Source organism: Macaca thibetana, chromosome 19, assembly GCF_024542745.1.
Source record: "Macaca thibetana thibetana isolate TM-01 chromosome 19, ASM2454274v1, whole genome shotgun sequence".
Lineage (NCBI taxonomy): Eukaryota > Metazoa > Chordata > Mammalia > Primates > Cercopithecidae > Macaca > Macaca thibetana.
This window is the reverse complement of record NC_065596.1, coordinates 13970200-13996298: the sequence shown is the minus strand read 5'-3', so window position 1 is coordinate 13996298 and position 26099 is coordinate 13970200. Positions and strand designations below refer to the sequence as shown.

The 26099-nt window shown below is 53.8% G+C and overlaps 1 protein-coding gene across 9 annotated transcripts in view; it reads right to left on the bottom strand.

The window, feature by feature from the left end:
- The window catches only part of TYK2 (tyrosine kinase 2), a 34819-nt gene that overhangs the window by 5734 nt on the left and 2986 nt on the right, over positions 1-26099 (bottom strand). For all 9 annotated transcript variants that reach the window (XM_050770055.1, XM_050770058.1, XM_050770056.1 and 6 more), the window contains exons 4-18: positions 15742-15865; positions 15499-15646; positions 14139-14302; positions 13246-13627; positions 12582-12779; positions 12345-12502; positions 9384-9492; positions 9099-9291; positions 8913-9016; positions 8605-8790; positions 7493-7580; positions 5030-5157; positions 3618-3753; positions 3379-3533; positions 2186-2336 (exon numbers count right to left, since the gene is read on the bottom strand). In XM_050770055.1, the coding sequence (XP_050626012.1) occupies positions 2186-2336; positions 3379-3533; positions 3618-3753; positions 5030-5157; positions 7493-7580; positions 8605-8790; positions 8913-9016; positions 9099-9291; positions 9384-9492; positions 12345-12502; positions 12582-12779; positions 13246-13627; positions 14139-14302; positions 15499-15646; positions 15742-15865 (2424 nt within the window). The remainder of the gene's footprint in view (positions 1-2185; positions 2337-3378; positions 3534-3617; positions 3754-5029; positions 5158-7492; positions 7581-8604; positions 8791-8912; positions 9017-9098; positions 9292-9383; positions 9493-12344; positions 12503-12581; positions 12780-13245; positions 13628-14138; positions 14303-15498; positions 15647-15741; positions 15866-26099) is intronic.

Below are 26099 nucleotides of genomic sequence, written 5' to 3'. Positions count from 1 at the left end.
TCTCTTAAAAAAAAAAAAAAAAAAGAAAGAAAGAAAAAGAAAAAACAGAAAAACCTGACATCTGGAAGTTCTGAGATTGGATAGAAGGCACAGATATTTCATAGAGAAAAAAGAAAAACTGGTCAGGTGTGGTGGCTCACACCTGTAATCCCAGCACTTTGGGAGGCTGAGGCAGGAGGATCCCTAGAGCTCAGGAGTTCCAGGCTGCAGTGAGCCATGATCGTGTCTGTGAATAGCCACCACACTTCTGCCTGGACAACACAGCAAGACCTAGTCTTTAAAACAAAAAAAGAGAAAGAAAAATGTGATATGACCAGTCGAAAATGGCATATTAGGCCGGGCATGGTGGCTCATGCCTGTAATCCCAGCACTTTGGGAGGCTGAGGAGGGTGGATCACCTGAGGTCAGGAGTTTGAGACCAGCCTAGCCAACATAGTGAAACCCCGTCTCTACTAAAAATACAAAAATTAGCTGGACATGGTGGTGGACGCCTGTAATCCCAGCTACTCGGGAGGCTGAGGCAAGAGAAGTGCTCAACCCGGGAGGCGGAAGTTGCAGTGGACCAAGATCACGCCATTGCACTCCAGCCTGGGCAACAAGAGCAAAACTCCATCTAAAAAAAAAAAAAAAGAGGCCGGGCGCGGTGGCTCACGCCTGTAATCCCAGCACTTTGGGAGGCCGAGGCGGGCGGATCACAAGGTCAGGAGATCGAGACCACGGTGAAACCCCGTCTCTACTAAAAATACAAAAAATTAGCCGGGCGCGGTTGTGGGCGCCTGTAGTCCCAGCTACTCGGGAGGCTGAGGCAGGAGAATGGCGGGAACCCGGGAGGCGGAGCTTGCAGTGAGCCGAGATCGCGCCACTGCACTCCAGCCTGGGCGACAGAGCGAGACTCCGTCTCAAAAAAAAAAAAAAAAAAAAAAAAAAAAAAAAAAGAAAGAAAGAAAAAGAAAATAGGCCAGGCACAGTGGCTCACACCTGTAATCCCAGCACTTTGGGAGGCCGAGGCGGGTGGATCACGAGGTCAAGAGATCGAGACCATCCTGGCCAATATGGTGAATTCTCATCTCTACTAAAAATACAAAAACTAGCCGGGCGTGGTGGCGGGCGCCTGTAGTCCCAGCTACTCGAGAGGCTGAGGCAGGAGAATTACTTGAACCCAGGAGGCGGAGGTTGCAGTGACCCAAGATTACACCACTGCACTCCACCCTGGCAACAGAGTGAGACTCTGTTTCAAAACAAAAAAAAAAAGAAATAAAATAACATATTAATTTTTTTAAGAAAACAATACAAAAATTTTTTTTTTTTTTTTTTTTTTTTTTTTTTTTTGAGACGGAGTCTCGCTCTGTCGCCCAGGCTGGAGTGCAGTGGCGCGATCTCGGCTCACTGCAAGCTCCGCCTCCCGGGTTCACGCCATTCTCCTGCCTCAGCCTCCCGAGTAGCTGGGACTACAGGCGCCCACAACCGCGCCCGGCTAATTTTTTTTGTATTTTGAGTAGAGACGGGGTTTCACCGTGGTCTCGATCTCCTGACCTTGTGATCCGCCCGCCTCGGCCTCCCAAAGTGCTGGGATTACAGGCGTGAGCCACCGCGCCCGGCCACAAAAATTTTTTTAAAAGAAAAAAAAAAAACTGCAATGGTCTAAATCTCTAATCCAAAGAAGTTGTGTCTTTGCCCAGACAAAACATTAAGGAGGCCAGGCACAGTGGCTCATGCCTGTAATCCCAGCAATTTGGGAGGCTGAGGCGGATAGATCGTTTGAGGTCTAGAGTTTGAGACCAGCCTGGCCAACATGGCAAAACCCCACCTGTACTAAAAATACAAAAATTAGCCAGGCAAAGTGGCACGTGCTTGTAATCCTAGCTACTTGGGAGGCTGAGGTGGGAGGATTGCTTGAACCCAGGAGGTGGAGGTTGCAGTGAGCCAAGATCGCGTCACTGTGCTCCAGGCTGGGTGACAGAGCAAGATTCCATCGCAAAATAAATAAATAAATAAATTAATTAATTAATAATAAATAAAGGAGAGCTCAGGGCAGCCAGGCAGGGCATGCTTATGAACGCCACTGCAAGAAATTGGCACACACCCTGAACCACTGTACAGACACCTCTCGTGCGCTGTAGGCACACAGCAGGGATCCCAGCCCCGTCCCACTTCCCCAGGGTCCCAGCACTGGGATGGAGCTCACTGTGGGGCTGCAGCCGGGTGAGGTCACGCAGGATGGTGCGGAATGAAGGCCTCTGGGTTGGCTCATAGGTCAGACACTGGCTGGTGAGTGTGGCCAGCTCTGGGCAGGAGGGCTCGGGCAGCCGGTGCTGCCTCTGGTAGAAATGCTCCTTCTGTTGGGGAAGGGACTCAGAGGAGTCAACATCCTCCCCTCGCCCCCACCCCTTCCCCAAGAGGCAGAGTCAAGCCCCCACAGTGGACCGCCAGGTGCCCACTCTTATCAGTCCCATTATACAGATGAGGCAACTGAGGCTCCACAAAGTGGGAGGACGTGCTCACAGCCGCAGAGCCAAGCCTGGGACCCAGGTCCAGTGATTATGCAGAGCTGGAGTGTCACAGTCAGCCTCCAGCCCGGAGGTCCCCTCCCGCCCCTCCTATAGACCACAGCTCCTCAATACACTGAAGCCTCAGCCTTTGCACAGGCCATGCACTCTGCCTAGGCTGCCCTTCTTAGCCGGACTTGTTGGCATAATTCTACACTTAGATAAAACCTTTTCTGGGACCAGGCACTATGGCTCATGCCTGTAATCCCAGCACTTCGGGAGGCCAAGGCGGGCAGATCACCTGAGGTCAGGAGTTCAAGACCAGCCTGACCAATATGCTGAAACCCTGTCTCTACAAAAAACACAAAAATTAGCCAGGCGTGGCGGCGTGTGCCTGTAATCCCCTCTACTCCGGAGGCTGAGACAGAGTCACTTGAACCTGGAAGGTGAAGGTTGCAGTGAGCCGAAATCATGCCATTGCATTCCAGCCTGGGCAACAAGGCGAAACTTCGTCTTAAAAAAAAAAAAACCGTCACTCACAAACCTCCTCTGGGAAGCCTTGTCTGACCCCGCTGCTGAGTGAGGCACATCCTCCACCCCTCTTCCCCACTCCGCAGCCTGGGCCTCTCCCATCACTGCCCTGGTCACTCTGCCTGAAACTGAAATCAAGTCTCTTACTTGCCTTGTGTGTACCAGGCACAAGTGACTTCCACAAGGACCTAAAAAGGCTAGGACTACATTGAGCCCCAACGAGTGGACCACCTGCTGGTGGCCCAGACAGACTTGAAGTCACGAGACCAGAGGGGAGGCAGCTTTGAGCTCTGATTCTGTCCTCTGGATTCCTTGGAGAGGTCCCCATCGTGGGGAGGGCCCAAGGGTCTCCTAGACATACCTCGGAGGAGCTGCGGCTCTGCAGCGGGGCCTCTCCATCAAAGCAGATCTCCAGGAGGGTGGCACCAAACCCCCACTTGTCCATGGCAATGCTTAGGCTGTTGGGCCCACCTGGGAGGCATTCGGGGGCCATCCAGGGGATCCGCTCCACCCGCTCTGGGAGGCCAAGGTCAGAGGTCACCAAGGGTGAAAGGAGCAGGGGAAGCCCCCGACTGTGCCCAGGTCCCCTCCGGTACTCACCCTCCCTGGAGAGGGCACCGAGGCCCACGCCAGGATCACTCAGCTTGATGAAGGGGCTCGTGCCCTCTGCCAGCCCCAGCCGAGCCAGCAGGATGTTCCGGCCACACACATTACCATGTACCAGGTTCTTGTTCTCCTGAGGTGGGCAGGAGAGGGGGTGTGGCCACTCAGGAGGGGCACAGATGCCAACCCCAAACCTGGACCCCATAGGGACAGTCAATGTGAAAAGGACAACTGTGACCATCACTGGGTTTCTTTTTGTTTTGTTTTTTGAGGGGGGTTTTTTTTTTTCTTTTGTTTTTTTGCGACAGGGGCTCATTCTGTCTCTCAGGCTGGAGTATAGTGGCACGAACATAGCTCACTGCAGCCTCAAACTCCAGGGCTCAAGTCTTCCAAGTAGCTAGAATTACAGGTGCACACCACGACGGCTGGCTCATTCTTAAATATTTGGTAGAGATGGGGTCTAGCTATGCTGCTGTCCAGGCTGGGGTACAGTGGTGTGATCATAGCTTACTATGGCCTCAAATTCCTGGGCCCAGGTGATCCTCCCACCTCAGCTTCCTGAGTCCCTGGGCCTACAGGTGCAAGTTACCACATTGGATAATTTTTTTTTTTTTTTTTTTTTTTTTTTTTGAGACAGAGTCTCACTCTGTCACCCAGGCCTCCCAAGGCTACTTCCTCGGCCTCCCAAGTAGCTGGGATTATAGGCGTGCACCACCACGACCGGCTAATTTTTGTATTTTTAGTAGAGATGGGGTTTCACCATATTGGTCAGGCTGGTCTTGAACTCCTGACCTCGTGATTTGCCTGCCTCGGCCTCCCAAAGTGCTGGGATTATAGGCATGAGCCACCGCACCCGGCCTCACATTGGCTAATTTTTTTTTGTATTTTTAGCAGAGGCAAGGTTTCACCATATTGGCCAGGCTGGTCTCAAACTCCTGACCCCAGGTGATCCACCTGCCTTGGCCTCCCAAACTGCTGGGATTACAGGTGTGAGCCACCACGCCTGGCTATTTATTTTTTAAAGACGGGGCCAGCTGGGCGTAGTGGCTCACGCCTAGAATCCCAGCACTTTGGGAGGCTGAGGCGGGTGGATCACGAGGTCAGAAGTTCGAGACCAGCCTGACCAACATGGTGAAACCCCATCTCTACTAAAAATATAAAAATTAGCTGGGCATGGTGGCAGGCACCTGTAATCCCAGCTACTGCGGAGGCTGAGGTGGGAGAATCATTTGAACTCGGGAGGCAAAGGTTGCAGTAAGCCGAGATCATGCCATTGAACTCTAGCCTGGGCGACAGGGTGTAACTCCATCTAAAAAAAAAAAAAAAAAAGACGGGGTCTCGCCCTGTTGCCCAGGCGGGTCTCGATCTCCTGGGCTCCTGGCCCTCCCTGACTGACACAGGCCACACACCAGGTAGCTGAGGGCGCTGGCTAGCTGCTGGGCCACCACCATCTTCCAAGCCATGGGCACATGGCCCCGCTCCCTCCGCAGCCACACGTCCAGGGGTCCGTGCTCCACGTACTCTGTCACCATGATATCTGCAAAGACACAGCTGCTCTGGGGTGACCTGCCTGCTTCTGCCCTCTGGATGGCAGGGAATTGGAGGAGAGGCCAGGGAGGGACTTGGCATGTGGCTGGGGAGGTGTCAGGGCAGAAGTGTGGGTGGAGTTTGGTCAGGGTTGAAAGTGAGTTTGGGGAGAGAAGAAATGCGGAATGCAGCAAAGGCAGTGGTGGATGAGGGCATTGGGGTCCAGGTGGTGTGGGGCATGGAGGAAGTTGAAGTTCAAGAGAGAAAGGTGGGCCGGGCATAGTGGATCACGCCTGTAATCCCAGCACTTTGAGAGGCTGAGGCGGGTGGATCACCTGAGGTCAGGAGTTTGAGGGCAGCCTGCCCAACATGATGAAACCCCATCGCTACTAAAAAAAAAAAAACACACAGCCGACATGGTGGCTCACGCCTGTAATCCCGGCATTTTGGGAGGCCGAAGCGGGCAGATCTCAGGAGTTCGAGACCAGCCTGGCCAATATGTCGAAACCCCATCTCTACTAAAGATACAGAAAATTACGGTGAAACCCTGTCTCTACTAAAAATACAAAAAAATTAGCTGGGCATGGTGGTGGGCGCCTGTAGTTCCAGCTACTCAGGAGGCTGAGGCAGGAGAATGGTATGAATCTGGGAGGTGGAGCTTGCAGTGAGCCGAAATCGTGCCACTGCACTCCAGCCTGGGTGACAGAGTGAGATTCTGTCTCAAAAAAACAAAACAAAACAAAACAAAAAAAACTTGGGAAGCTGAGGCGGGAAGATCCCTTGAGCCCAGGAGTTTGAGACTAGCCTAGGCAATATAGTGAGGCCCCCATCTCTACAAAAAATTTTAAAAAATCAGCTGGGTGTCCCACCTCCTCCACGGCACACGCCTGTGATCCCAGGTGCTCAAGAATCTGAGGCAGGAGGATTGCTTGAGTCCAGGAGGTTGAAGCTTCAGTGAGCCATGATGGCACCACTGCATTGCAGCCTGGGCAACAGAGGGAGACCCTGTCTCACAAAAAAGGAGATAAAGGTGAGCCTACAAAGTAAGCAACTAGGGATGGGGGGGATGGGCGTGGATAAGCAGACGCTGGGGGCTTGAGGTTGGGGTTTAAGTGATGTTGGGGTACCAGAGTAGTCAGGGGGCTGTGGGTCAGGGCGTCAGCCAGGGTCCAGGGGAAAGTGGGGAAGATGCACACACACAGGGGGTTGAGGGATGGGCGGGTCTAGGGTTGCTCTGTACAAGGGCTTTACTTTTTATTTATTTATTTATTTTTTTGAGACAGAGTCTCACCCTGTCGCCCAGGCTGGTGTGTAGTGGTACAATCATGGCTCACTGCAGCCTTGAACTCCTGGGCTCAAGTGATCCTCCCATTTCAGCCTCCCAAGTAGCTAGGACTACAGGTACATGTCACCATGCCTGGTCCTAATTCTTTAAATTTTTTTTTTTTTTTTTTTTTTTTTTTTTTTTTTTTTGAGACAGAGTCTCGCTCTGTGGCCCAGGCTGGAGTGCAGTGGCGCGATCTCATCTCACTGCAAGCTCCGCCTCCTAGGTTCCCCCCATTCTCCTGCCTCAGCCTCCTGAGTAGCTGGGACTACAGGTGCCCGCCACCATGCCTGGCTAATTTTTTGTATTTTTAGTAGAGACAGGGTTTCACCGTGTTAGCCAGGATGGTCTCGATCTCCTGACCTCGTGATCCGCCCACCTCGGCCTCCCAGAGTGCTGGGATTACAGGCGTGAGCCACTGCACCCGACCAATGTTTAAATTTTTTGTAAAGATAGGGTCTGGCCATGTTACCCAGGCTGGTCTTGAACCCCTGGGTTTAAGCGATCCTCCCACCTCAGCCTCCTAAAGTGCTGGGATAGGTGTGAGCCACCACACGTAGCCTATACAAGGAGTTTTGAGCTACCTGCAGAGGAAAGGAAGAGGTGGGGTTAGGCAGGGTTGGATGTGCAGGGGCTGAGGTCTAGGAGGTCAGGACACATCAGCGCTGGAGTCTGCCTGAGGCCATAGTGCTGATGGGGCCAGGGGCAGATGGGTGCTGGATTGTAGAGGTTGTTTGGGAGGTAGATGGAAATGGGGATGTAGTTGGGAATCAGGGTGGGGGCTGAGACTGAGCGCAGGTGAGGGTCGAGGTGTTGGGATGTAAGTTATAGGCTGGAATATCGTCAGGAGTTGGGGTCTAGGTTGAAGGTCAAGGTATAGCCCAGGATCAGAGTACAGGTGAGAGTCGAGAAATAGGGATAGGTTGGGGGTGTAGGTCGAGGGTTGGGGTACAGATCAGGGTGTGGGTATAAGACAGGGGTGGGCTGCCAAAGGGGGATGGGTATGGCGGGACCCACTCACTTTCAGGGCCGCGCACACAGACGCCGTGCACGAAGGCCAGGTGCACGTGGGAGACCTGGCTCATGAGGCTGGCTGTCTCATAGAAGGCCTGTGGGGGCCGGGCAGGTCAGGTGGCTGCAAAGCCGACCCCTCCCATCCCACCCCCTCCAGACACACCCCTCCCATCCCACCCCCTCCACAGACACACCCCTCCCATCCCACCTCCTCCACAGACACACCCCTCCCATCCCACCTCCTCCAGACACACCCCTCCCATCCCACCCCCTCCACAGACACACCCCTCCCATCCCACCTCCACCACAGACACACCCCTCCCATCCCACCCCCTCCACAGACACACCCCTCCCATTCCACCTCCTCCACAGACACACCCCCTCCCATCCCACCCCCTCCACAGACACACCCCTCCCATCCCACCTCCTCCACAGACACACCCCTCCCATCCCATCCCCTCCACAGACACACCCCTCCCATCCCACCCCCTCCACAGACACACCCCTCCCATCCCACCTCCTCCACAGACACACCCCTCCCATCCCACCTCCTCCACAGACACACCCCTCCCATCCCACCCCCTCCACAGACACACCCCTCCCATCCCACCTCCTCCAGACACACCCCTCCCATCCCACCTCCTCCACAGACACACCCCTCCCATCCCACCTCCTCCACAGACACACCCCTCCCATCCCACCTCCTCCAGACACACCTCTCCCATCCCACCTCCTCCACAGCCACACCCCTCCCATCCCATCCCCTCCAGACACACCCCTCCCATCCCACCTCCTCCACAGACACACCCCTCCCATCCCACCTCCTCTAGACACACCCCTCCCATCCCACCTCCTCCAGACACACCCCTCCCATCCCACCTCCTCCAGACAGACCCCTCCCATCCCACCTCCTCCAGACAGACCCCTCCCATCCCACCTCCTCCAGACACACGCCTCCCATCCCACCTCCTCCAGACTCACCCCTCCCATCCCACCTCCTCCAGACACACCCCTCCCATCCCACCTCCTCCAGACACACCCCTCCCATCCCGCCTCCTCCAGACACACCCCTCCCATCCTGCCTCCTCCAGACCCCCCAGGCCTGGCCCTGCCACTCACCAGGGCGATGTCATGGTGACTCGGGTCCAGCACTTTGAGCACCACTCGTAGCTCCTGCCCACGGTCCCTTCCAGGCACAAGGGGGTCCTCGTCGTCCATCTTGCCCTCCTCAGGGTCCCCACTGCCCTCCACTCGCAGGCGGCCCTCGTACACGTTGGTCCTTGTGCCCTGGCCCAAGTGGGACAGCTGCGGAACCATGTGGCACAGAACACTGCCGTGGTGAGAGTTCGCAGCTGATCTCCCAAGGCCCCCAGCACCCACATCCCCAGGGGCCCTGCCCTTGCCCCGGGCCCCTTCCCTGCTCCCACCTGGGTGATCTCCTTCTGGTCAACCCGGTGGAAGCTGAGCTGGCTGAGGTTGAGTGTCCTGGTGCTGGCCCGAGCCCCCCGCATGATGATGAGGTTGGAGGTTTCTGGAGGCAGGTGTGAAGTCATGGAGGGTGGGCCTGCGGGAGAGATACCACATCCCACCCAGAGGTCCCCCCATCGTCGTACCTCCTGGTTGGGGCAGGCAACGGCGACGCAGAGAGAAGCAGTCGTCCCCGGCCCTCAGCAAGCAGCCCTGCAAGGCGGCCCCAAGTTCCCGAACGCTGGGGAAGGACCGGCCCCAGCCCTCCAGCACAAAGGCCCCGGCCTGCTGCTCAATGGGGAACTTTCGGAGCCGCAAGCTCTGTGTGCCGTCTGGTGCCTGGCGGGAGGTGGCAGAGATGGGAGCGGTGAGCAAGGGACCAGGCAGGGAGCGTGTCCAGCCCCAGCCCCAGCCCCCAGCCCTGGGCACACCTGGCTACGCTGGGCCACTGTGAGGATCAGGCGGTAGGGGTGGCTGGTGCTCCACTGAATGAGGTACAGGCCGTCCTCGGGCCGCAGCTTGGCCTGCACAAACGGCTCCCTGGAAAGGGGTCCAGGGGGACTATCAGGCCACCTGGGCCACTGCTAGACCCATACCCAGGAACAATGACACTCATTACCTGCTTAGAGGTCACACACACAGCTAGGACAAGTGTGAGACACAGCCACTCTTGTGAGGACACTAACTCTGGACACACACAGCCCCTTACATGGAGACACAGCGCAGCAGGAGGCACACACCTGCTTTTTTGTTTGTTTTTTTGAGACAGAGTTTTGCTCGTCACCCAGGCTGGAGTGCAATGGCGCGATCTCAGTTCATTGCAACCTCCACCCACCTGGGTTCAAGCAATTCTCTTGCCTCAGCCTCCCCAGTAGCTGGGATTACAGGTGCCTGCCACCATGCCCAGCTAATTTTTATGTTTTTTTTTTTTTTTTTTGAGACGGAGTCTCGCTCTGTCGTCCAGGCTGGAGTGCAGTGGCCGGATCTCAGCTCACTGCAAGCTCCGCCTCCTGGGTTTATGCCATTCTCCTGCCTCAGCCTCCCAAGTAGCTGGGACTACAGGCGCCCGCCACCTCGCCCGGCTAGTTTTTTGTATCTTTTTAGTAGAGATGGGGTTTCACCGGGTTAGCCAGGATGGTCTCGATCTCCTGACTTCGTGATCCGCCCGTCTCGGCCTCCCAAAGTGCTGGGATTACAGGCTTGAGCCACCGCGCCCGGCCAATTTTTATGTTTTTAGTAGAGAGGGGGGCCGGGCACAGTGGCTTACGCTTGTAATCCCAGCACTTTGGGAGGCCGAGGTGGGTGGATCACGAGGTCAGGAGATCGAAACCATCCTGGCTAACACGGTGAAACTCCATCTCTACTAAAAATACAAAAATTAGCCAGGCGTGGTGGCAGGCGCCTGTAGTCCCAGCTACTCGGGAGGCTGAGGCAGGAGAATGGCATGAACCCGGGAGGCGGAGCTTGCAGTGAGCCAAGATTGCGCCACTGCACTCCAGCCTGGGCGACAGAGCGAGACTCCGCCTCAAAAAAAAACAGAAACAAAAGCAAAAAACAGAGAGGGGGTTTCACCATGTTAGCCAGCCTGGTCTCAAACTCCTGACCTCAGGTGATCTGCCAGCCTCAGCCTCCCAAAGTGCTGGGATTACAGGCATGAGCCACCGTGCCTGGCTACCTGCTCTCTTTTTTTTTTTTTTTTTTGAGATGGGGTCTTGCTCTGTTGCCCAGGCTGGAGTGCAGCAGCATGATCTCGGCTCACTTCAGCCTGAACCTCCCAGGCTCAAGCGATTCTCCCACTTCAGCCTCCTGAAGAGCCAGGATTACAGGTGTGCCCGGCTAATTTTTGTATTTTCAGCAGTTACAAGACCTTGCTACGTTGCCCAGGCTGCTCTTGAACTCCTGGGCTCAAGTGATTTTCCCACCTTGGCCTCCTAAAGCGCTGGGATTACAGGCGTGAGCCACCACAGCCAGCCTACTCCTGCTCTTGTACTTGATGCCAGACGGGCCCTGACAAGGTGACACACACTCCAAGACAGGAAACAGCCATCACGAGCCGGATGGGCGCACACCCAGCCACGGCCACCGCCACTCACAAGGGTGACACACGATAGATGGCTAATCACACAAAGGACAACAATCCCAGACATACCTAATCACCCAGTGTGACAAGGCAACACAGGGGCCGGGGCAACCCAGACACAGAGGTGACACAAACATGCACTATAAAGTGTCATGGCTACACAGGCCCAGACACCTACATGTGCAGTGGCTGACACACGTGGTCCCTAACACCTGTCTGTACAGGGGGCAGCACACATATAGCATTTTTTTTTTTTTTTTTTGAGACGGAGTCTCGTTCTGTCACCCAGGCTGGAGTGCAGTGGCCAGATCTCAGCTCACTGCAAGCTCCGCCTCCCGGGTTTACGCCATTTTCCTGCCTCAGCCTCCCGAGTAGCTGGGACTACAGGTGCCCGCCACCTCGCCTGGCTAGTTTTTTGTACTTTTTAGTAGAGACGGGGTTTCACCGTGTTAGCCAGGATGGTCTTGATCTCCTGACCTCGTGATCCGCCCGTCTCAGCCTCCCAAAGTGCTGGGATTACAGGCTTGAGCCACCGCGCCCGGCCTACATATAGCCTTGACAGCTGTCACAGCCACAGGCCTCACAAGGTGAAATGCCCACTTCCCCCTCCCCTGGCATCACAAGTAGGACAAGGGTCAGAGTCACAGGAGCAGTGATCCGACTAGGAGACAGCCACAAATCACGACTTGGCAGCACAAAGGACAGCCACACACGCCCCTGCACCTGATGATGACATAAGTACTGGCAACTTCACACCCTCAGGCCCACAAGTCACACACAGGACCGCTGAGACAGTGACTCACAAGTTGCCAGCATGGGCAGCCGCCTGCAGAGGCGGAAGCATCCAACATACCGCTGAATGATCACCAGCCCAGGGTAATGACAGTCCTGTGAAAATCACCAGTTCTGTGCAATGACAACCTCAACACACCATGACAGTCACAGCAGGGCGTGGTGGCTCACGCCTGTAATCCCAGCACTTTGGGAGGTGGAGGCAGGTGGATCACCTGAGGTCAGGAGTTCGAGACTAGCCTGGCCAATATGATGAAACCCCACCTCTACAAAAATACAAAAATTAGCCTGGCGTGGTGGCGAGTGCCTGTAGTCCCAGGTAGTCAGTTGGGAGGCTGAGGCAGGAGAATCACTTGAACCCGGGAGGCGGAGGCTGCAGTGAGCTGAGATCACGCCACTGCACTCCAGCTTGAGCCACAAAGACGTGCACCCACACGCACACCCTGCACAGCCCCTAGGGCTCACAGTCTAGTTGGCAGCCTTGGCAGTGGCCCCCAGTGCCTCCCCACCCAGCACTCACAGCAGGGGTCCATGGATCCCATCCTGGATGCTCATCACCAGCCGTGGGGGAGCCACCTCGTGGCACAGGTAGTGGCTGGAGTCAGCCGTCAGGCGGAAATAGCCGTCCACCAGCGACACGAAGGACAGCGCTGCAGCCCGGGAAGGCAGGCTCAGCTCCTGCCAGCCAGGGGAGCATCAGGAGAGTGTCCTCCCAAGCCATGGCGGTCCCTAGCCCGGCCCCCTCCCCGGGCCTCACCAGGCACTTGTTGTCCTGCCGGTGGATGCTGACACAGCACTCTTTCAGCACCACGTGGGTGATGTCCCGGAAGTCGCAGAAGTAGGCCCACAGTGGCTCCCGCAGCCTGTCCGCCGGCTGGCCGATTGCCTTGTGAGCCTTGGCCTTCTTCCCAGACAGGCTGGCTTGGGGGTTCCTGCCGCTGCCGCCACTAGAACCCTGAACACCCCGCAAGTGGGGCAGAGGATGGAGAGGGCAATGCCCGTTTATACTTCTGCACTTTCCCCTGGGGGGAGACTGGAGCCAGAAGGGCCAGGCACCAACCTAGGTTGACCTCCCAAGTCCCAGTGTCACAGGCGGGATGGGGACCCACCCCATAACATACACATGCTGGAAGCCGGACCCTTAGGGACGGCAGAGAGCGGAATCCTGACCCCCTCACACTCAGGTGCCAGTCCCCAGATGAAGGGGTTCCCTGGAGGTGCAGACTCCAGAAATAAGGTCCCCAAGGGGTAAGCAGATGGAGGACCTTCTCCAAGAAACTGGCCCCAGCAGACAGGTGCCCCAGAGCCATGTGGGGAGAGGGCTCAGGTCAGCCACCCTCAAAGGCCAAGGCCAAGGATGAACAGAGACCCCCACCCCAGCCCAACCTGAACCTCCAGGGCGGAAGAGGCACCTTGCTCACCTCCTCCTTGTTCACCTCCTCCTGTACTGGCCACCACTGGATGCCACCAGTGCCTGTCACCAGCACCTCATGGGTTGGGGGTCTAGCAGCAGACTCAGGGCCAGGGTCTGTAGGGGCCTCCCCACTGTCCCGGATGTAGCAGGGCTCTCCCTCTGCCTGGGCCAGCAGCCTCAGGTGGCACACGGGCACACGCTCTGTGCCAAAGCGGGGTGCCAGCCGTTCGAGTGTGGCCAGGTATTTGACCATGACCATCTGCTGGGAGAGTCGGTCCGGCTGGAAGTCCTGCAGGAACCTGCGGAAGACGTTCCGAAGGCGCAGCCGGGTCAGGGCGCTGTGCTGCCGGATCTGCCGACGGAAGGAGAGCGGGATACAGTCCTTGAAGCTGGGGGGAACACAGGAGTGGCTGGTCAGGGACCTGGGTTGCAGACCCAGCTGGGTGACACAGGGCAAGTGGCTTAACCTCTTTGAGCCTCAGCTGCCTCATCTAGATAACAGGCACACTAGCCAGGGTGGTGAATTGAGCCTGTAGTCTCAGCTACTTGGGAGGCCAAGGCGGAAGGATCCCTTGAGGTCAGCAGTTCGAGACCAGCCTGGCCAACATGAAGAAACTCAGTCTGTCTCTACTAAAAATACAAAAATTAGCTGGGCATGATGGCAGGCACCTGTAATCCCAGATACTCAGGAGGCTGACGAAGGAGAATCTCTTAAACCTGGGACGCAGAGGTTGCAGTGAGCTGAGATCGCGCCACTGCACTCCAGCCTGAGTGACAGAGTGAGACTCTGGCTCAAAAAAAAAAGCAGAGGCACGGCAATATGCGAAGTCTACCCTGGCTCCCAGATGCTCAGGACACTTCCCCCTGCCTACACAGCATCCCCACCCCATTCCTAGACACCTGGTCTTCTTGGCCACCTCCTCCAGGGGGACACCACGGCAGAGAGCGAGGTGACAGAGGTGCAGAAAGGCCATGCCCAGGCTCTCATTCTTAAAGTGGTGGATCTCCTCCTCGCTCGATAGCTCCCACAGTGATGCCACGTCATTCACAAACTCATGCTTGCCCTGGGAACAGGAATTTGAGCAGAAAGGGAGGTGTGAGAATGTGTTCACTCTCTAGCCCAGAGGTATCCAATCTTTTGACTACCCTGGACCACACTGGAAGAAGAACTGTCTTGGGCCACACATAAAATACAATAATACTAATGATAGCTGATGAACTAAAAAAAAAAAGAAAAGAAAAGAAAAAGAAAAAAAAAATCACAGGCCGGGCGCAGTGGCTCACGCCTATAATCCCAGAACTTTGGGAGGCCGAGGCGGGCGCATCACCTGAGGTCAGGAGTTTGAGACCAGCCTGACCAATATGGAGAAACCCCACTTCTACTACAAATACAAAATTAGCCGGGCATGGTGGCACCTGCCTGTAATCCCACCTACTCGGGAAGCTGAGGCAGGAGAATCACCTGAACCCGGGAGGTGGAGGTTGCAGTGAGCCGAGATTGCGACATTGCACTCCAGCCTGGGCAACAAGAATGAAACTCCATCTCAAAAAAAAAAAAAAATTGCAGCAAAATCTCAGAATATTTTAAGATAGTTTAGGAATTTATGTCAGGCTTCATTCAAAGCTGTCCTGGACAGCATACAGTCTGCAGGTCAGGGGTTGGACAAGCTTGCTCTAGCCAGAGAACTCTAATTTCCTGCATCTCACCGCCTTGAGGAGGGGAGAGACCACCATTTACCGGAAAGGCCAAATATACAGCATACACCCCTCCTCTTGTCAATCTTGTGCCTGTGACAGACATTACTAATCAATCACAGCACTCTTTCCCCTTCAACCTGAACTTAGCTGGGCATGGTGGCTCACACCTGTAATCCCACACTTTGGGGGGCTGAGGCAGGTGAATCACTTGAGGTTAGGAGTTTGAGACCAGCATGGCCAACATGGTGAAACCCCAGCTTTACTACAAATACAAAAATTAGCTGGGGGTGGTGGCAGGCACCTGTAATCTCAGCTACTTGGGAGGCTAAGGTGGGAGAATCGCTTCAACCTGGGAGGTGGAGGTTGCAGTGAGCTGAGATCACGCCACTGCACTCCAACCTGGGCGACAGAGCGAGACTCCATTTCAAAAAAAAAAAAAAGATCCCCAGATGGCATGAGTTGAAACCCATTAGCTATAATGAATCAGGGAGGGAAATGGGGGCTCCTTAACTGCCCCTAAATCTCCCACAAATAGTCTTGCCCCCCGCAGCCCTGCTCATACCTGCTCAAAGAGGTACTCAAATGAGGATGGGTCCAGGAGTTGCATCCCCTGTGCTGTCTGATCTGAGGATGCCTCGGTTCCTGGGGGCCCACAACGGTACACAGCCAGCTCCTGAGGATTCATGCCATGCCAGTTCCGGAAATAAAACCTGCAGGACGGGAGGGACGCAGCTGGGGCTTAGCACAGAGTCAGACCAGCTTCAGCACAGGAGGGGACGAGCTTTGCAAAGGGGTCTCCACCCACCTCATGCGGAAATACAGCATCAGGCTTGCATCTCTGGGGATCTCTAGGATGTGGTTTGGGGGCAACCAGACTTGGGCCTGAGCATCGAAGAGGGCAAAGAGATTGAAACAAGGAGGAGTGATACCTGGACCAGGGGAGAAATGAGGTCAGGAGTCATGTCATGTGCTACCGTCAGACCCGAAGACCCTGCAGACCCAATGTCTGCCTTCACACTCCCTCTGAGGCCCCCTCCCCCACCTGCAGCTTCAGTCACGTTGCCCCTGGGCAGAGGACAGTGCGTATGTTGACCATGCTGTGGCCTCACAGGAGGACTACATTTCCCAGCCTCCCTTGCAGCTAGGATGGGGCCAATTGCACTGGTTTCTGGCCAAAGGGATGGGCACATTTCCAAGCCTGGAAATAAATCCTCTTGTCACCTTCACCACCTGAGGTATGTTGAAGGCTTCTTGTGCCAGATGGTGAAGCTATAAGATAGAGGTGAACCATCCAACCTGTACTTGATTTTAGGTGAACCTTTTTTTTTTTTTTTTTTTTGAGATGGAGTCTTGCTGCCGCCCAGCCTGAAGAGCAGTGGTATGATCTCAGCTCGCTGCAACCTCCACCTCCTGGGTTCAAGTGATTCCCCTGTCTCAGCCTCCCGAGTGGCTGGGAATACAGGTGCGTGCCACCACACCCGGCTAGGGCTACTTTTTGTATTTTTGGAAGAGACAAGGTTTCACCATGTTGGCCAGACTGTTCTCAAACTCCTGACCTCAGGTGATCCACACACCTTGGCCTCCCAAAGTGCTGGGATTACGGGCCTGAGCCACTGTGCTCGGCTGATTTTAGGTAAACCTCGATTGTCTTAAGATTTAGGGGGACTGCTTATTCCTGCAGCAAAACTAATCCTAGCCTGACCCACATAACTCTACAAACTGCTGCAATTGTCTGGCATCTCCCTGAACTCCAGCCCCTTCCTGGCTGGAGAAACATCCAGTCACATCCTGGCTGTCTCCCCCTGGACATCACAGGCCCCCACTTACATATGCTTTGTTCCAAACAACACATCTTACCTGTGGTCGGCAAACTCCAACCCTCCCCTCCTCTGCCCAATTATTTTATTTTATTTTATTTTTTAAGGGTTGGGGTCTTTCTTTGCCACCCAGGCTGCAGTGCAGTGGTGCAATCCTAGCTCACTGCAGCCTCAACCTCCAGTGCTCCAGCGATCCTCCCACCTCGGTCTCTGGAGTTGATGGGATTATGGGTATGAGCCAGTGTGTGTGGCTTCTACCCAGTTCTTCAAACCAGGAACTTGGTCCTTATCTTCAGCCTCTCCCACCAACTCCACAACATATTGGTTACCAAGACCTGCTCTTCCTGCACTCTACATGTCCTGGGGATCCATCTGCCACCTTCAAATGCAAACCTCAACCCCAATCCAGTCTCCAGACTTGCTGCAATTTCCCATACCAGCTACCCAGGGCATCTTTCTTTCTATTGATGTCATTTAAAAATTGTATCTGTTGGCCGGGTGCAGCGGCTCACGCCTGTAATCTCAGCACTTTCACAGGCTGAGGTGGGCGGATCACAAGGTCAGCATATCGAGACCATCCTGGCTAACACAGTGAAACCCCATCTCTACTAAAAAACACAAAAAAATTAGCCGGGCGTGGTGGCGGGCACCTGTAGTCTCAGCTACTCGGGAGGATGAAGCAGGAGAATGGTGTGAACCCCGGAGGTAGAGCTTGCAGTGAGCCAAGATTGCACCACTGCACTCCAGCCTGGGCGACAGAGCGAGACTCCGTCTCGAAAAAAAAAAAAAAAAATTGTATCTGTCAGCTGGGTGTGGTGGCTCATGCCTGTAATCCCAGCACTTTGGGAGGCTGAGGTGGGCGGATCACAAGGTCAGGACTTCAAGACCAGTCTGGCCAATATGGTGAAACAACATCTCTACTAAAAAATACAAAAATTAGCCGAGCGTGGTGGTGCATGCCTGTAATCCCAGCTACTCAGGAAGCTGAGGCAGGAGAATTGCTTGAACACGGGAGGCAGAGGTTGCAGTGAGCCGAGACTGCACCACTGCACTCCAGCCTGGGTGACAGAGTAAGACTCCATCTCAAAAAAAAAAAAAGAAAAAACAAAATTGTATCTGTGGTGTGGGCATGGTGGCTTATGCCTGTAATCCCAGCACTTTGGGAAACTGAGGTGGACACATCACCTGAGGTCAGGAGTTCCAGACCAGCCTGGCCAACATGGTGAAACCCCTGTCTCTACTAAAAACACAAAAATTAGGCCAAGTGCAGTGGCTCACGCCTGTAATCCCAGGACTCTGGGAGGCCGAGGCAGGCGGGTCATGAAGTCAGGAGTTCTAGACCAGCCTGGCCAGCATGGTGAAACCCCGTCTCTACTAAAAATAAAAAAATAAAAAAAAAATTTGCTGAGCCTGGTGGCACGCACCTGTAATCCCAACTCCTCGGGAGTCTGAGGCAGAAGAATTGCCTGAACCCAGGAGGTGGAGGTTGCAGTGAGCCAAGATCATGCCACTGAGCTCCAGCCAAGCTGGACAGAGTGAGATCTAAAAAAAAAAAAAAAAAATTGGCCGGCCATGGTGGCATGCGCCTATAGTCCCAGCTACTTGGGAGGTTGAGGCAGGACAATCGCTTGAACCCAGGAGGCAGAGGTTGCAGTGAGCCGAGATTGTGACACTGCACTCTAGCCTGGTGACAGAGCAAGACTCTGTCTCAAAAAAAAAAAAAAAAAATTATATCTGGCTGGGTGCGGTGGCCCACACCTATAATCCCAGCACTTTGGGAAGTTGAGGCAGGTGAAGCACTTGAGGTCAGGAGTTCGAGACCAGCCTGGCCAACATGGCAAAACCTCGTCTCTACTAAAAATACAAAAATTAGCTGGGTGTGGGGGGTGCGCATCTGTAATTGCAGCTACTCAGGAGGCTGAGGCAAGAGAATTGCTTGAACCTGGAGGTGGAGGTTGCAGTGAGCCGAGATCACACCACTGCACTCCAGCCTGGGTGAAAGAGCGAGGCTCTGTATAAAACAAAATAAAATAAAATAAATAAATAATTTTATCTAAGGCTGGGTATGGTGGCTCACATCTGTAATCCAGCACTCTGGGAGGCTAAGGCGGGAGAATCACTTGAACCTAGGAGTTCAAGACTAGCCTAGGCAACATAGTGGAGACCCCCCCGTATCTTTTTTTTTTTTTTTTTTTTTTTTTTTTTTTGAGACGGAGTCTCGCTCTGTCCCCGGGCTGGAGTGCAGTGGCCGGATCTCAGCTCACTGCAAGCTCCGCCTCCCGGGTTTACGCCATTCTCCTGCCTCAGCCTCCGGAGTAGCTGGGACTACAGGCGCCCGCCACGTCGCCCGGCTAGCTTTTTGTATTTTTTTTTTTTTTTTTTTTGAGACGGAGTCTCACGCTGTTGCCCAGGCTGGAGTGCAGTGGTGCGATCTCGGCTCACTGCAAGCTCCGCCTCCTGGGTTCACGCCATTCTCCTGCCTCAGCCTCCTGAGTAGCTAGGACTACAGGCGCCCGCCACTGCGACCGGCTAATTTTTTGTATTTTTAGTAGAGACGGGGTTTCACTGTGGTCTCGATCTCCTGACCTTGTGATCCGCCCACCTCGGCCTCCCAAAGTGCTGGGATTACAGGCTTGAGCCACCGCGCCCGGCCGTTTTTTGTATTTTTTAGTAGAGACGGGGTTTCACCCTGTTAGCCAGGATGGTCTCGATCTCCTGACCTAGTGATCCGCCCGTCTCGGCCTCCCAAAGTGCTGGGATTACAGGCTTGAGCCACCACGCCTGGCCAACCCCCCCATATCTAAAAAAACTAAAAATAAAATAAATTAGCTGGGTGTGGCTGGAGTGCAGTGGTGCGATCATAGCTCACTGTACCTTCGGCTTCCTGGACTAAAGCAATCCTCCTGCCTCAGCCTCCCAAGAAGCTGGAACTACAGGCGCATGCCACCATGCCCAGCTGATTTTTGTAGTTTTTGTAGAGAACGGGTCTCACCATGTTGTCCTAGCTGGTCTCAAACTCCGGGGCTCAAGCGATCCTCCCACCTCAGCCTCCTGAGTAGCAGGGAGGGTGAGTAGCTCAGCCTCCAAAGTGCTAGGATTATAGGCATAAGCCACTGTGCCCGACCCTGAAGTAGTGTTTATCATTTTCATATCCTCTACAATCTAGTCTTAAATGTTATGAACTGTGGCTGGGCAAGGTGGCTCATGTCTGTAATCCCAGCACTTTGGGAGGCTGAGATGGGCAGATCACCCGAGGTCGGGAGTTCGAGACCAGCCTGACCAACATGGAGAAACCCCGTCTCTACTAAAAATACAAAATTAGCCGGGCATGGTGGCGCATGCCTGTAATCCCAGCTACTCGGGAGGCTGAGGCAGGAGAACTGAACCTGGGAGGCGGAGGTTGCGGTGAGCCGAGATCGTGCCATTGCACTCCAGCGTGGGCAACAGGAGAGAAACTCTGTCTCAAAAAAAAAAAAAAAAAAAAAAAAAAAAAAAAAAAAATCAAATGAATGGTAAATGTGTAGTATTATACTGCAGATATCCCTCTGCAATGTGCTTTTTCACGCTACAAGAGTTTATAAAGCTTCATACAGAATGATATTAGTCATTCTGGTTAAATTCGTTTTCCTGGCTGTACCATATTTCAGTATTCAACAAGATTGCAATTTGTTTAGGCAGTCTCTTGTTGAGGGACTTTGCAATGGTCTCCCCTTTTCCATATGATAAACAAGGCAGCTCTAAACATTCTCCTAAGTGTCCCTGGGAGCACAAGAGCTGACTGTTTATAGAGTGACTGTCACTGTCCAGGAGTGGAACTATATGACCTCAGGGAAGATGTTTCTGGGCTTTTTTTTTTTTTTTTTTTTTTTGAGACGGAGTCTCGCTCTGTCACCCAGGCTGGAGTGCAGTGGCGCGATCTCGGCTCACTGCAAGCTCCGCCTCCCGGGTTTACGCCATTCTCCTGCCTCAGCCTCCCGAGTAGCTGGGACTACAGGCGCCCGCCACCTCACCTGGCTAGTTTTTTTTGTATTTTTTAGTAGAGACGGGGTTTCACTGTGTTAGCCAGGATGGTCTTGATCTCCTGACCTCATGATCCACCCGTCTCGGCCTCCCAAAGTGCTGGGATTACAGGCTTGAGCCACCGCGCCCAGCCTAGGCTTTTTTTTTTTTTTTTTTGGAAACAGGATCTCACTCTGACATATAGGCTGGAATGCAGTGGTACAATCATGGCTCAGTGCAGCCATGACCTCCCTGGCTCAAGCAGTCCTCCTGCCTTAGTCTCCTGTGTAGCTGGGAGCTACAGGAATATGCCACCACACCCAGCTATTTTTTTTTTTTTTTTTGGAGACAGCATCTTACTCTGTCACCTCAGCTGAAGTACAGTGGTATGATCGCTGCTGCAACTTCAACCTCCTGGGCTCAAGCAATCCTTCCACCTCAGCCTCCCGAGTAGCTGGGACTTACAGGTGCACACCACCACACCTGGCTAATTTTTTGTATTTTTAGTAGAGACGGGGTTTCACCATGTTGCCCAGGCTGATCTTGAACTCCTGGGCTCAAGTGATCCTCCACGCTCAGCCTCCAAAACTGCTGGGATTACAGGCATGAGCCACTGCACCCAGCTTCGACTGTGTTATCAAACCACTCTCCAAAGTCACACCATGGAATTATACTGCCCCTCTGCGAAGAGAGGATACCTCCCTGTGAAACAGTTTTTGTTTTTTTAGATGGAGTCACCCAGGCTGGAGTGCAATGGTGCAATCTTGGTTCACTGCAACTTCCGCCTTTCAGGTTCAAGTGATTCTCCTGTCTCAGCCTCCTGAGTAGCTGGGACTACAGGCACAGGCATGTGCCACCATGCCCGGCTAAATTTTTGTATTATTATTATTTTTTTTGGATGGAGTTTTTGCTCTTGTTGCCCAGGCTGGAATGCAGTGGCGCAACCTCGGCTCACTGTAACCTCCACCCCCTGGGTTCAAGCAATTCTCCTGCCTCAGCCTCCTGAGTAACTGGGATTACAGGCGCCTGCCACCACGCCCGGCTAATTTTTTGTATTTTCAGTAGAAAAGGGGTTTCATCATGTTGACCAGGCTGGTCTTGAACTCCTAACCTCAGATGATCCACCCACCTCAGCCTCCCTAAGTGCAAGGATTACAGATGTGAGCTATGGTACCTGGCCAATGTTTCGTATTTTTGTTTTTTGAGACCCAGTCTCACTCTGTCACCCAGGCTGGAGTGCAGTGGTGTAATCTCAGCTCACTGCAACATCCGCCTCCCGGGTTCAAGCGATTCTCCTGCCTCAGCCTCCCAAGTAGCTGGGATGACAGATGTGCGTCACCATGCCCAGCTAATTTTCGTATTTTTAGTAGAGACGGGGTTTCACCATGTTGGCCAGGCTGGTCTCAAACTCCTGACCTCAAGTGATCTGCCCGCCTCAGCCTCCCAAAGTGCTGGGATTACAGGCGTGACCCACTGTGCCTGGCCTGAGACAACTTCTTAAAGAACCAGTCAAAAATACAAATAAAATAAAAAAAGAAAAGAACTAGTTAGACTGCTTCACTCTCTGGCTTAAACCTTCCATGGCTCCCCATTGCTCCCGGAGAATGCCCAACCCCTTGATTCTGAGTACCCCCACCCTGGCTTTTGCCTGCTATGCCCCAGTTTCAATTGTTACTTCCCCTTCCAAACTCTTAAAATTGATACCCCAGTCACCCTGAAGGTCTTTCACTTCCTCAAACAGATCAAACTCTCCAGGCCTCCATGCATGCTGTTCCCTCTGCTGAGTGTGTTTCACTTCACCCCGCACACCTGTCTGAGTCCTTTAAGAATCATGGGGCCAGGCGGTGCGGTGGCTCACGCCTGTAATCCCAGCATGTTGGGAGGCTGAGGTGGGCAGATCACGAGGTCAGGAGATCGAGACCATCCTGGCTAGCACAGTGAAACCCCATCTCTACTAAAAATACAAAAAATTAGCTGGGCGTGGTGGTGGGCGCCTGTAGTCCCAGCTACTCGGGAGGCTGAGGCAGGAGAATGGCGTGAACCTGGGATGCGGAGCTTGCAGTGCGCCGAGATTGAGCCACTGCACTCCAGCCTGGGCAACAGAGCGAGACTCTGTCTCAAAAAGAACAAAACAAAGACTCTGCCATGACTGGGCTCGAGGGCACACACCTGTAATCCCAACACTTTCGGAGTCTGAGGTGGGTGGATCACTTGAGGTCAGTAGTTCGAGACCAGCCTGGCCAACACGGTGAAACCTCTGTCTCTACTGAAAATACAAAAATTAGCTGGGTGTGGTGGTGGGCGCCTCTAATCCCAGCTATTCAGGAGGCTGAGGCAGGAGAATCAGTTGAGCCTGGCAGGTAGAGGCTGCAATGCATCATGGCTGCACCACTGCATTTCAGCCTGGGCAACAGAGAGAGACTTTGTCTCTACAAAAGAGAAAAAAAATAAAAGACTCAGCCATCAATGGGGAAGTAGGAAGTGTTATAGAAATTGATTACAGTGCTCCCATCCAGTCATGGAAAGCTCGGAATTGGGGAGGTAAGAGGAGTTTCTGGAGGAAGGTATATGTAACCAAAGCCACCTTAGAAAGGCCTTCCCTTGGCTGGGCATGATGGCTCGTGCCTGTAATCCCAGCACTTTGGGAGGCTGAGGCAGGTGGATCACCTGAGGTCAGGAGTTCGAGACCAGCCTGGCCAACATGGTGAAACCCCTTCTCTACTAAAAATACAAAAACTAGCTGGGCGTGGTGGTGCACGCCTGTAATCCCCAGCTACTCAGGCGGCTGAGGCAGGAGAATGGCTTGAACCTGGGACGTGGAGGTTGCAGTGAGCCGAGATCACACCACTGCACTTCAGGCTGGGTGACAGAGCGAGACTCCATTTCAAAAAAAAAAAAAAAAAGTCCAGGTGTAGTGGCTCACGCCTGTAATCCCAACACTTTCAGAGGCTGAGGCAGGCAGATCACCTGAGGTCAGGAGTTCAAGACAAGCCTGGCCAATGTAGTGAAACCATGTCTCTACTAAAAATACAAAATTTAGCCAGGCATGGTGGCACGTGCCTGCAATCCCAGCTACTTGGGAGGGTGAGGCAGGAGAATTGCTTGAATCTGGGAGGTGGAGGTTGCAGTGAGCTGAGATCGTGCCATTACACTCCAGCCTGGGCAACAAGAGCAAAACTCCATCTCAAAAAAAAAAAAAAAGAAAGTCCTTCCCTCCTCCAGAGGAAATTGCGTTTCCAAATATATCTACTACAGACTTTTTTTTTCTTTTTCTTTTGAGACGGAGTCTCACTCTGTCCCAGGCTGAAGTGTAGTGGCACGATCTCAGCTCACTGCAACCTCCACCTCCCGGGTTCAAGCGATTCTCTGGCCTCAGCCTCCCGAGGAGCTGGGACTACAGGCATGTGCCACCATGCCCGGCTAGTTGTTTTTTTTTGTTGTTTTGTATTTTTAGTAGAGGCGGGGTTTCACCGTGTTAGCCAGGATGGTCTCGATCTCCTGACCTCATGATCCGCCCACCTCGGCCTTCCAAAGTGCTGGGATTACAGGTGTGAGCCACCATGCCCGGCTCGACTTTCTTTTTTTAATGACATGGGGTCTCACTCTGTCACCCAGGCTGGAGTGCAGTGGTGTGATCTCAGCTCACTGCAACCTCTATGTCCCAGGTTCAAGCCATTCTTCTGCCTCAGTCGCCTGAGTAGCTGGGATTACAGGCGCGCACCACCACACCCGGCTAGTTTTTGTGTTTTCAGTAGAGCTGCCATGTTGGCCAGGCTGGTCTCAAACTTCTGACCTCAAGTGATCCACTAGCCTCAGTCTCCCAAAGTGCTGGGATTGCAGGCGTGAGCCACCGCGCCAAGCCTGACTTTCTTTTTTTTTTTTTTTTTTTTGAGACGGAGTCTCGCTCTGTCGCCCAGGCTGGAGTGCAGTGGCCAGATCTCAGCTCACTGCAAGCTCCGACTCCCGGGTTCACGCCATTCTCCTCCCTCAGCCTCCCGAGTAGCTGGGACTACAGGCGCCCGCCACCACACCCGGCTAATATTTTGTATTTTTTAGTAGAGACAGGGTTTCACCATGTTAGCCAGGATGGTCTTGATCTCCTGACCTCGTGATCCGCCCATCTCGGCCTCCCAAAGTGCTGGGATTACAGGCTTGAGCCACTGCGCCCGGCCCCGACTTTCTTTTTTTTAATGACACAGGGTCTCACTCTGTCACCCAGGCTGAAGTGCAGTGATGCCACCATACCTCATTGCAGGCTTGAACTCCTAGGCTCAAGCGATCCTGTTGCCTCAGCTTCTCAAGTCGCTGGGACTACAGGCATGCACCACCATGTCTAAAAATTGTTTTGTTGAGACAAGGTCTCCCTATGTTGCCCAGGCTGGTCTCCAACTACTGGCCTCAAGCAATCCTCCTGCCTGGGCCTCCTCAAGTACTGGGATTACATGTGTCAGTTACTGCACCTGGTCAAGTTTTCTGATTTATTCTATTTCTTCCTGTCTTCCCTACTAAAATTTCAGCTCTACAAAGGCAGTGATTTGCAGCTGCCACACAGTAGATGCTTACAAAGTGTTCACCGAATGAACGGGTGGATGGATGGATGGATGGATGGATGAATGGATGGATGGATGGATGAATGGATGGATGGATAGATGGATGAATGGGTGGCTGGATGAATGGGTGGTTGGATGGATGGGTGGGTGGATAGGTGGGTGGATGGATGGGTGGATAGGTGGGTGGGTGGATGGATGGATGGGTGGAAGGTGGATGGATGGGTGGGTGGGTGGATGGGTGGATGGGTGAGTGGGTGGATGGGTGGGTGGATGGATGGATGAATGGGTGGGTGAATGGGTGGATGGGTGGGTGGGTGGGTGGAGATGGGTAGATGAGTGGATGGATAAATGGATGGATGGATGGATGAATGGATGGATGGAGAGATGGATGAATGGGTGGCTGGATGGATGGATGGGTGGATAGGTGGGTGGATGGATAGGTGGATAGGTGGGTGGGTGGGTGGGTGGATGGATGGATGGATGGGTGGAGGGTGGATGGGTGGGTGGATGGATGGATGAATGGGTGGGTGGATGGGTGGATGGGTGGGTGGGTGGGTGGATGGGTGGATGGATGGATGAGTGGATGGGTGAGTGGATGGGTGGGTGGATGGATGGATGGATGGGTAGGTCGGTGGGTAGATGGATGGATGGATGGATGGATGGGTGGGTGGCTGGGTAGATGGATGGGTAGATGGGTGGGTAGGTGGATGGGTGGATGGATGGGTGGATGGATGGGTGGGTGGGTGGGTGGGTGGGTGGACAGATGATGAATGGGTGGGTAGATGGGTAGGTAGGTG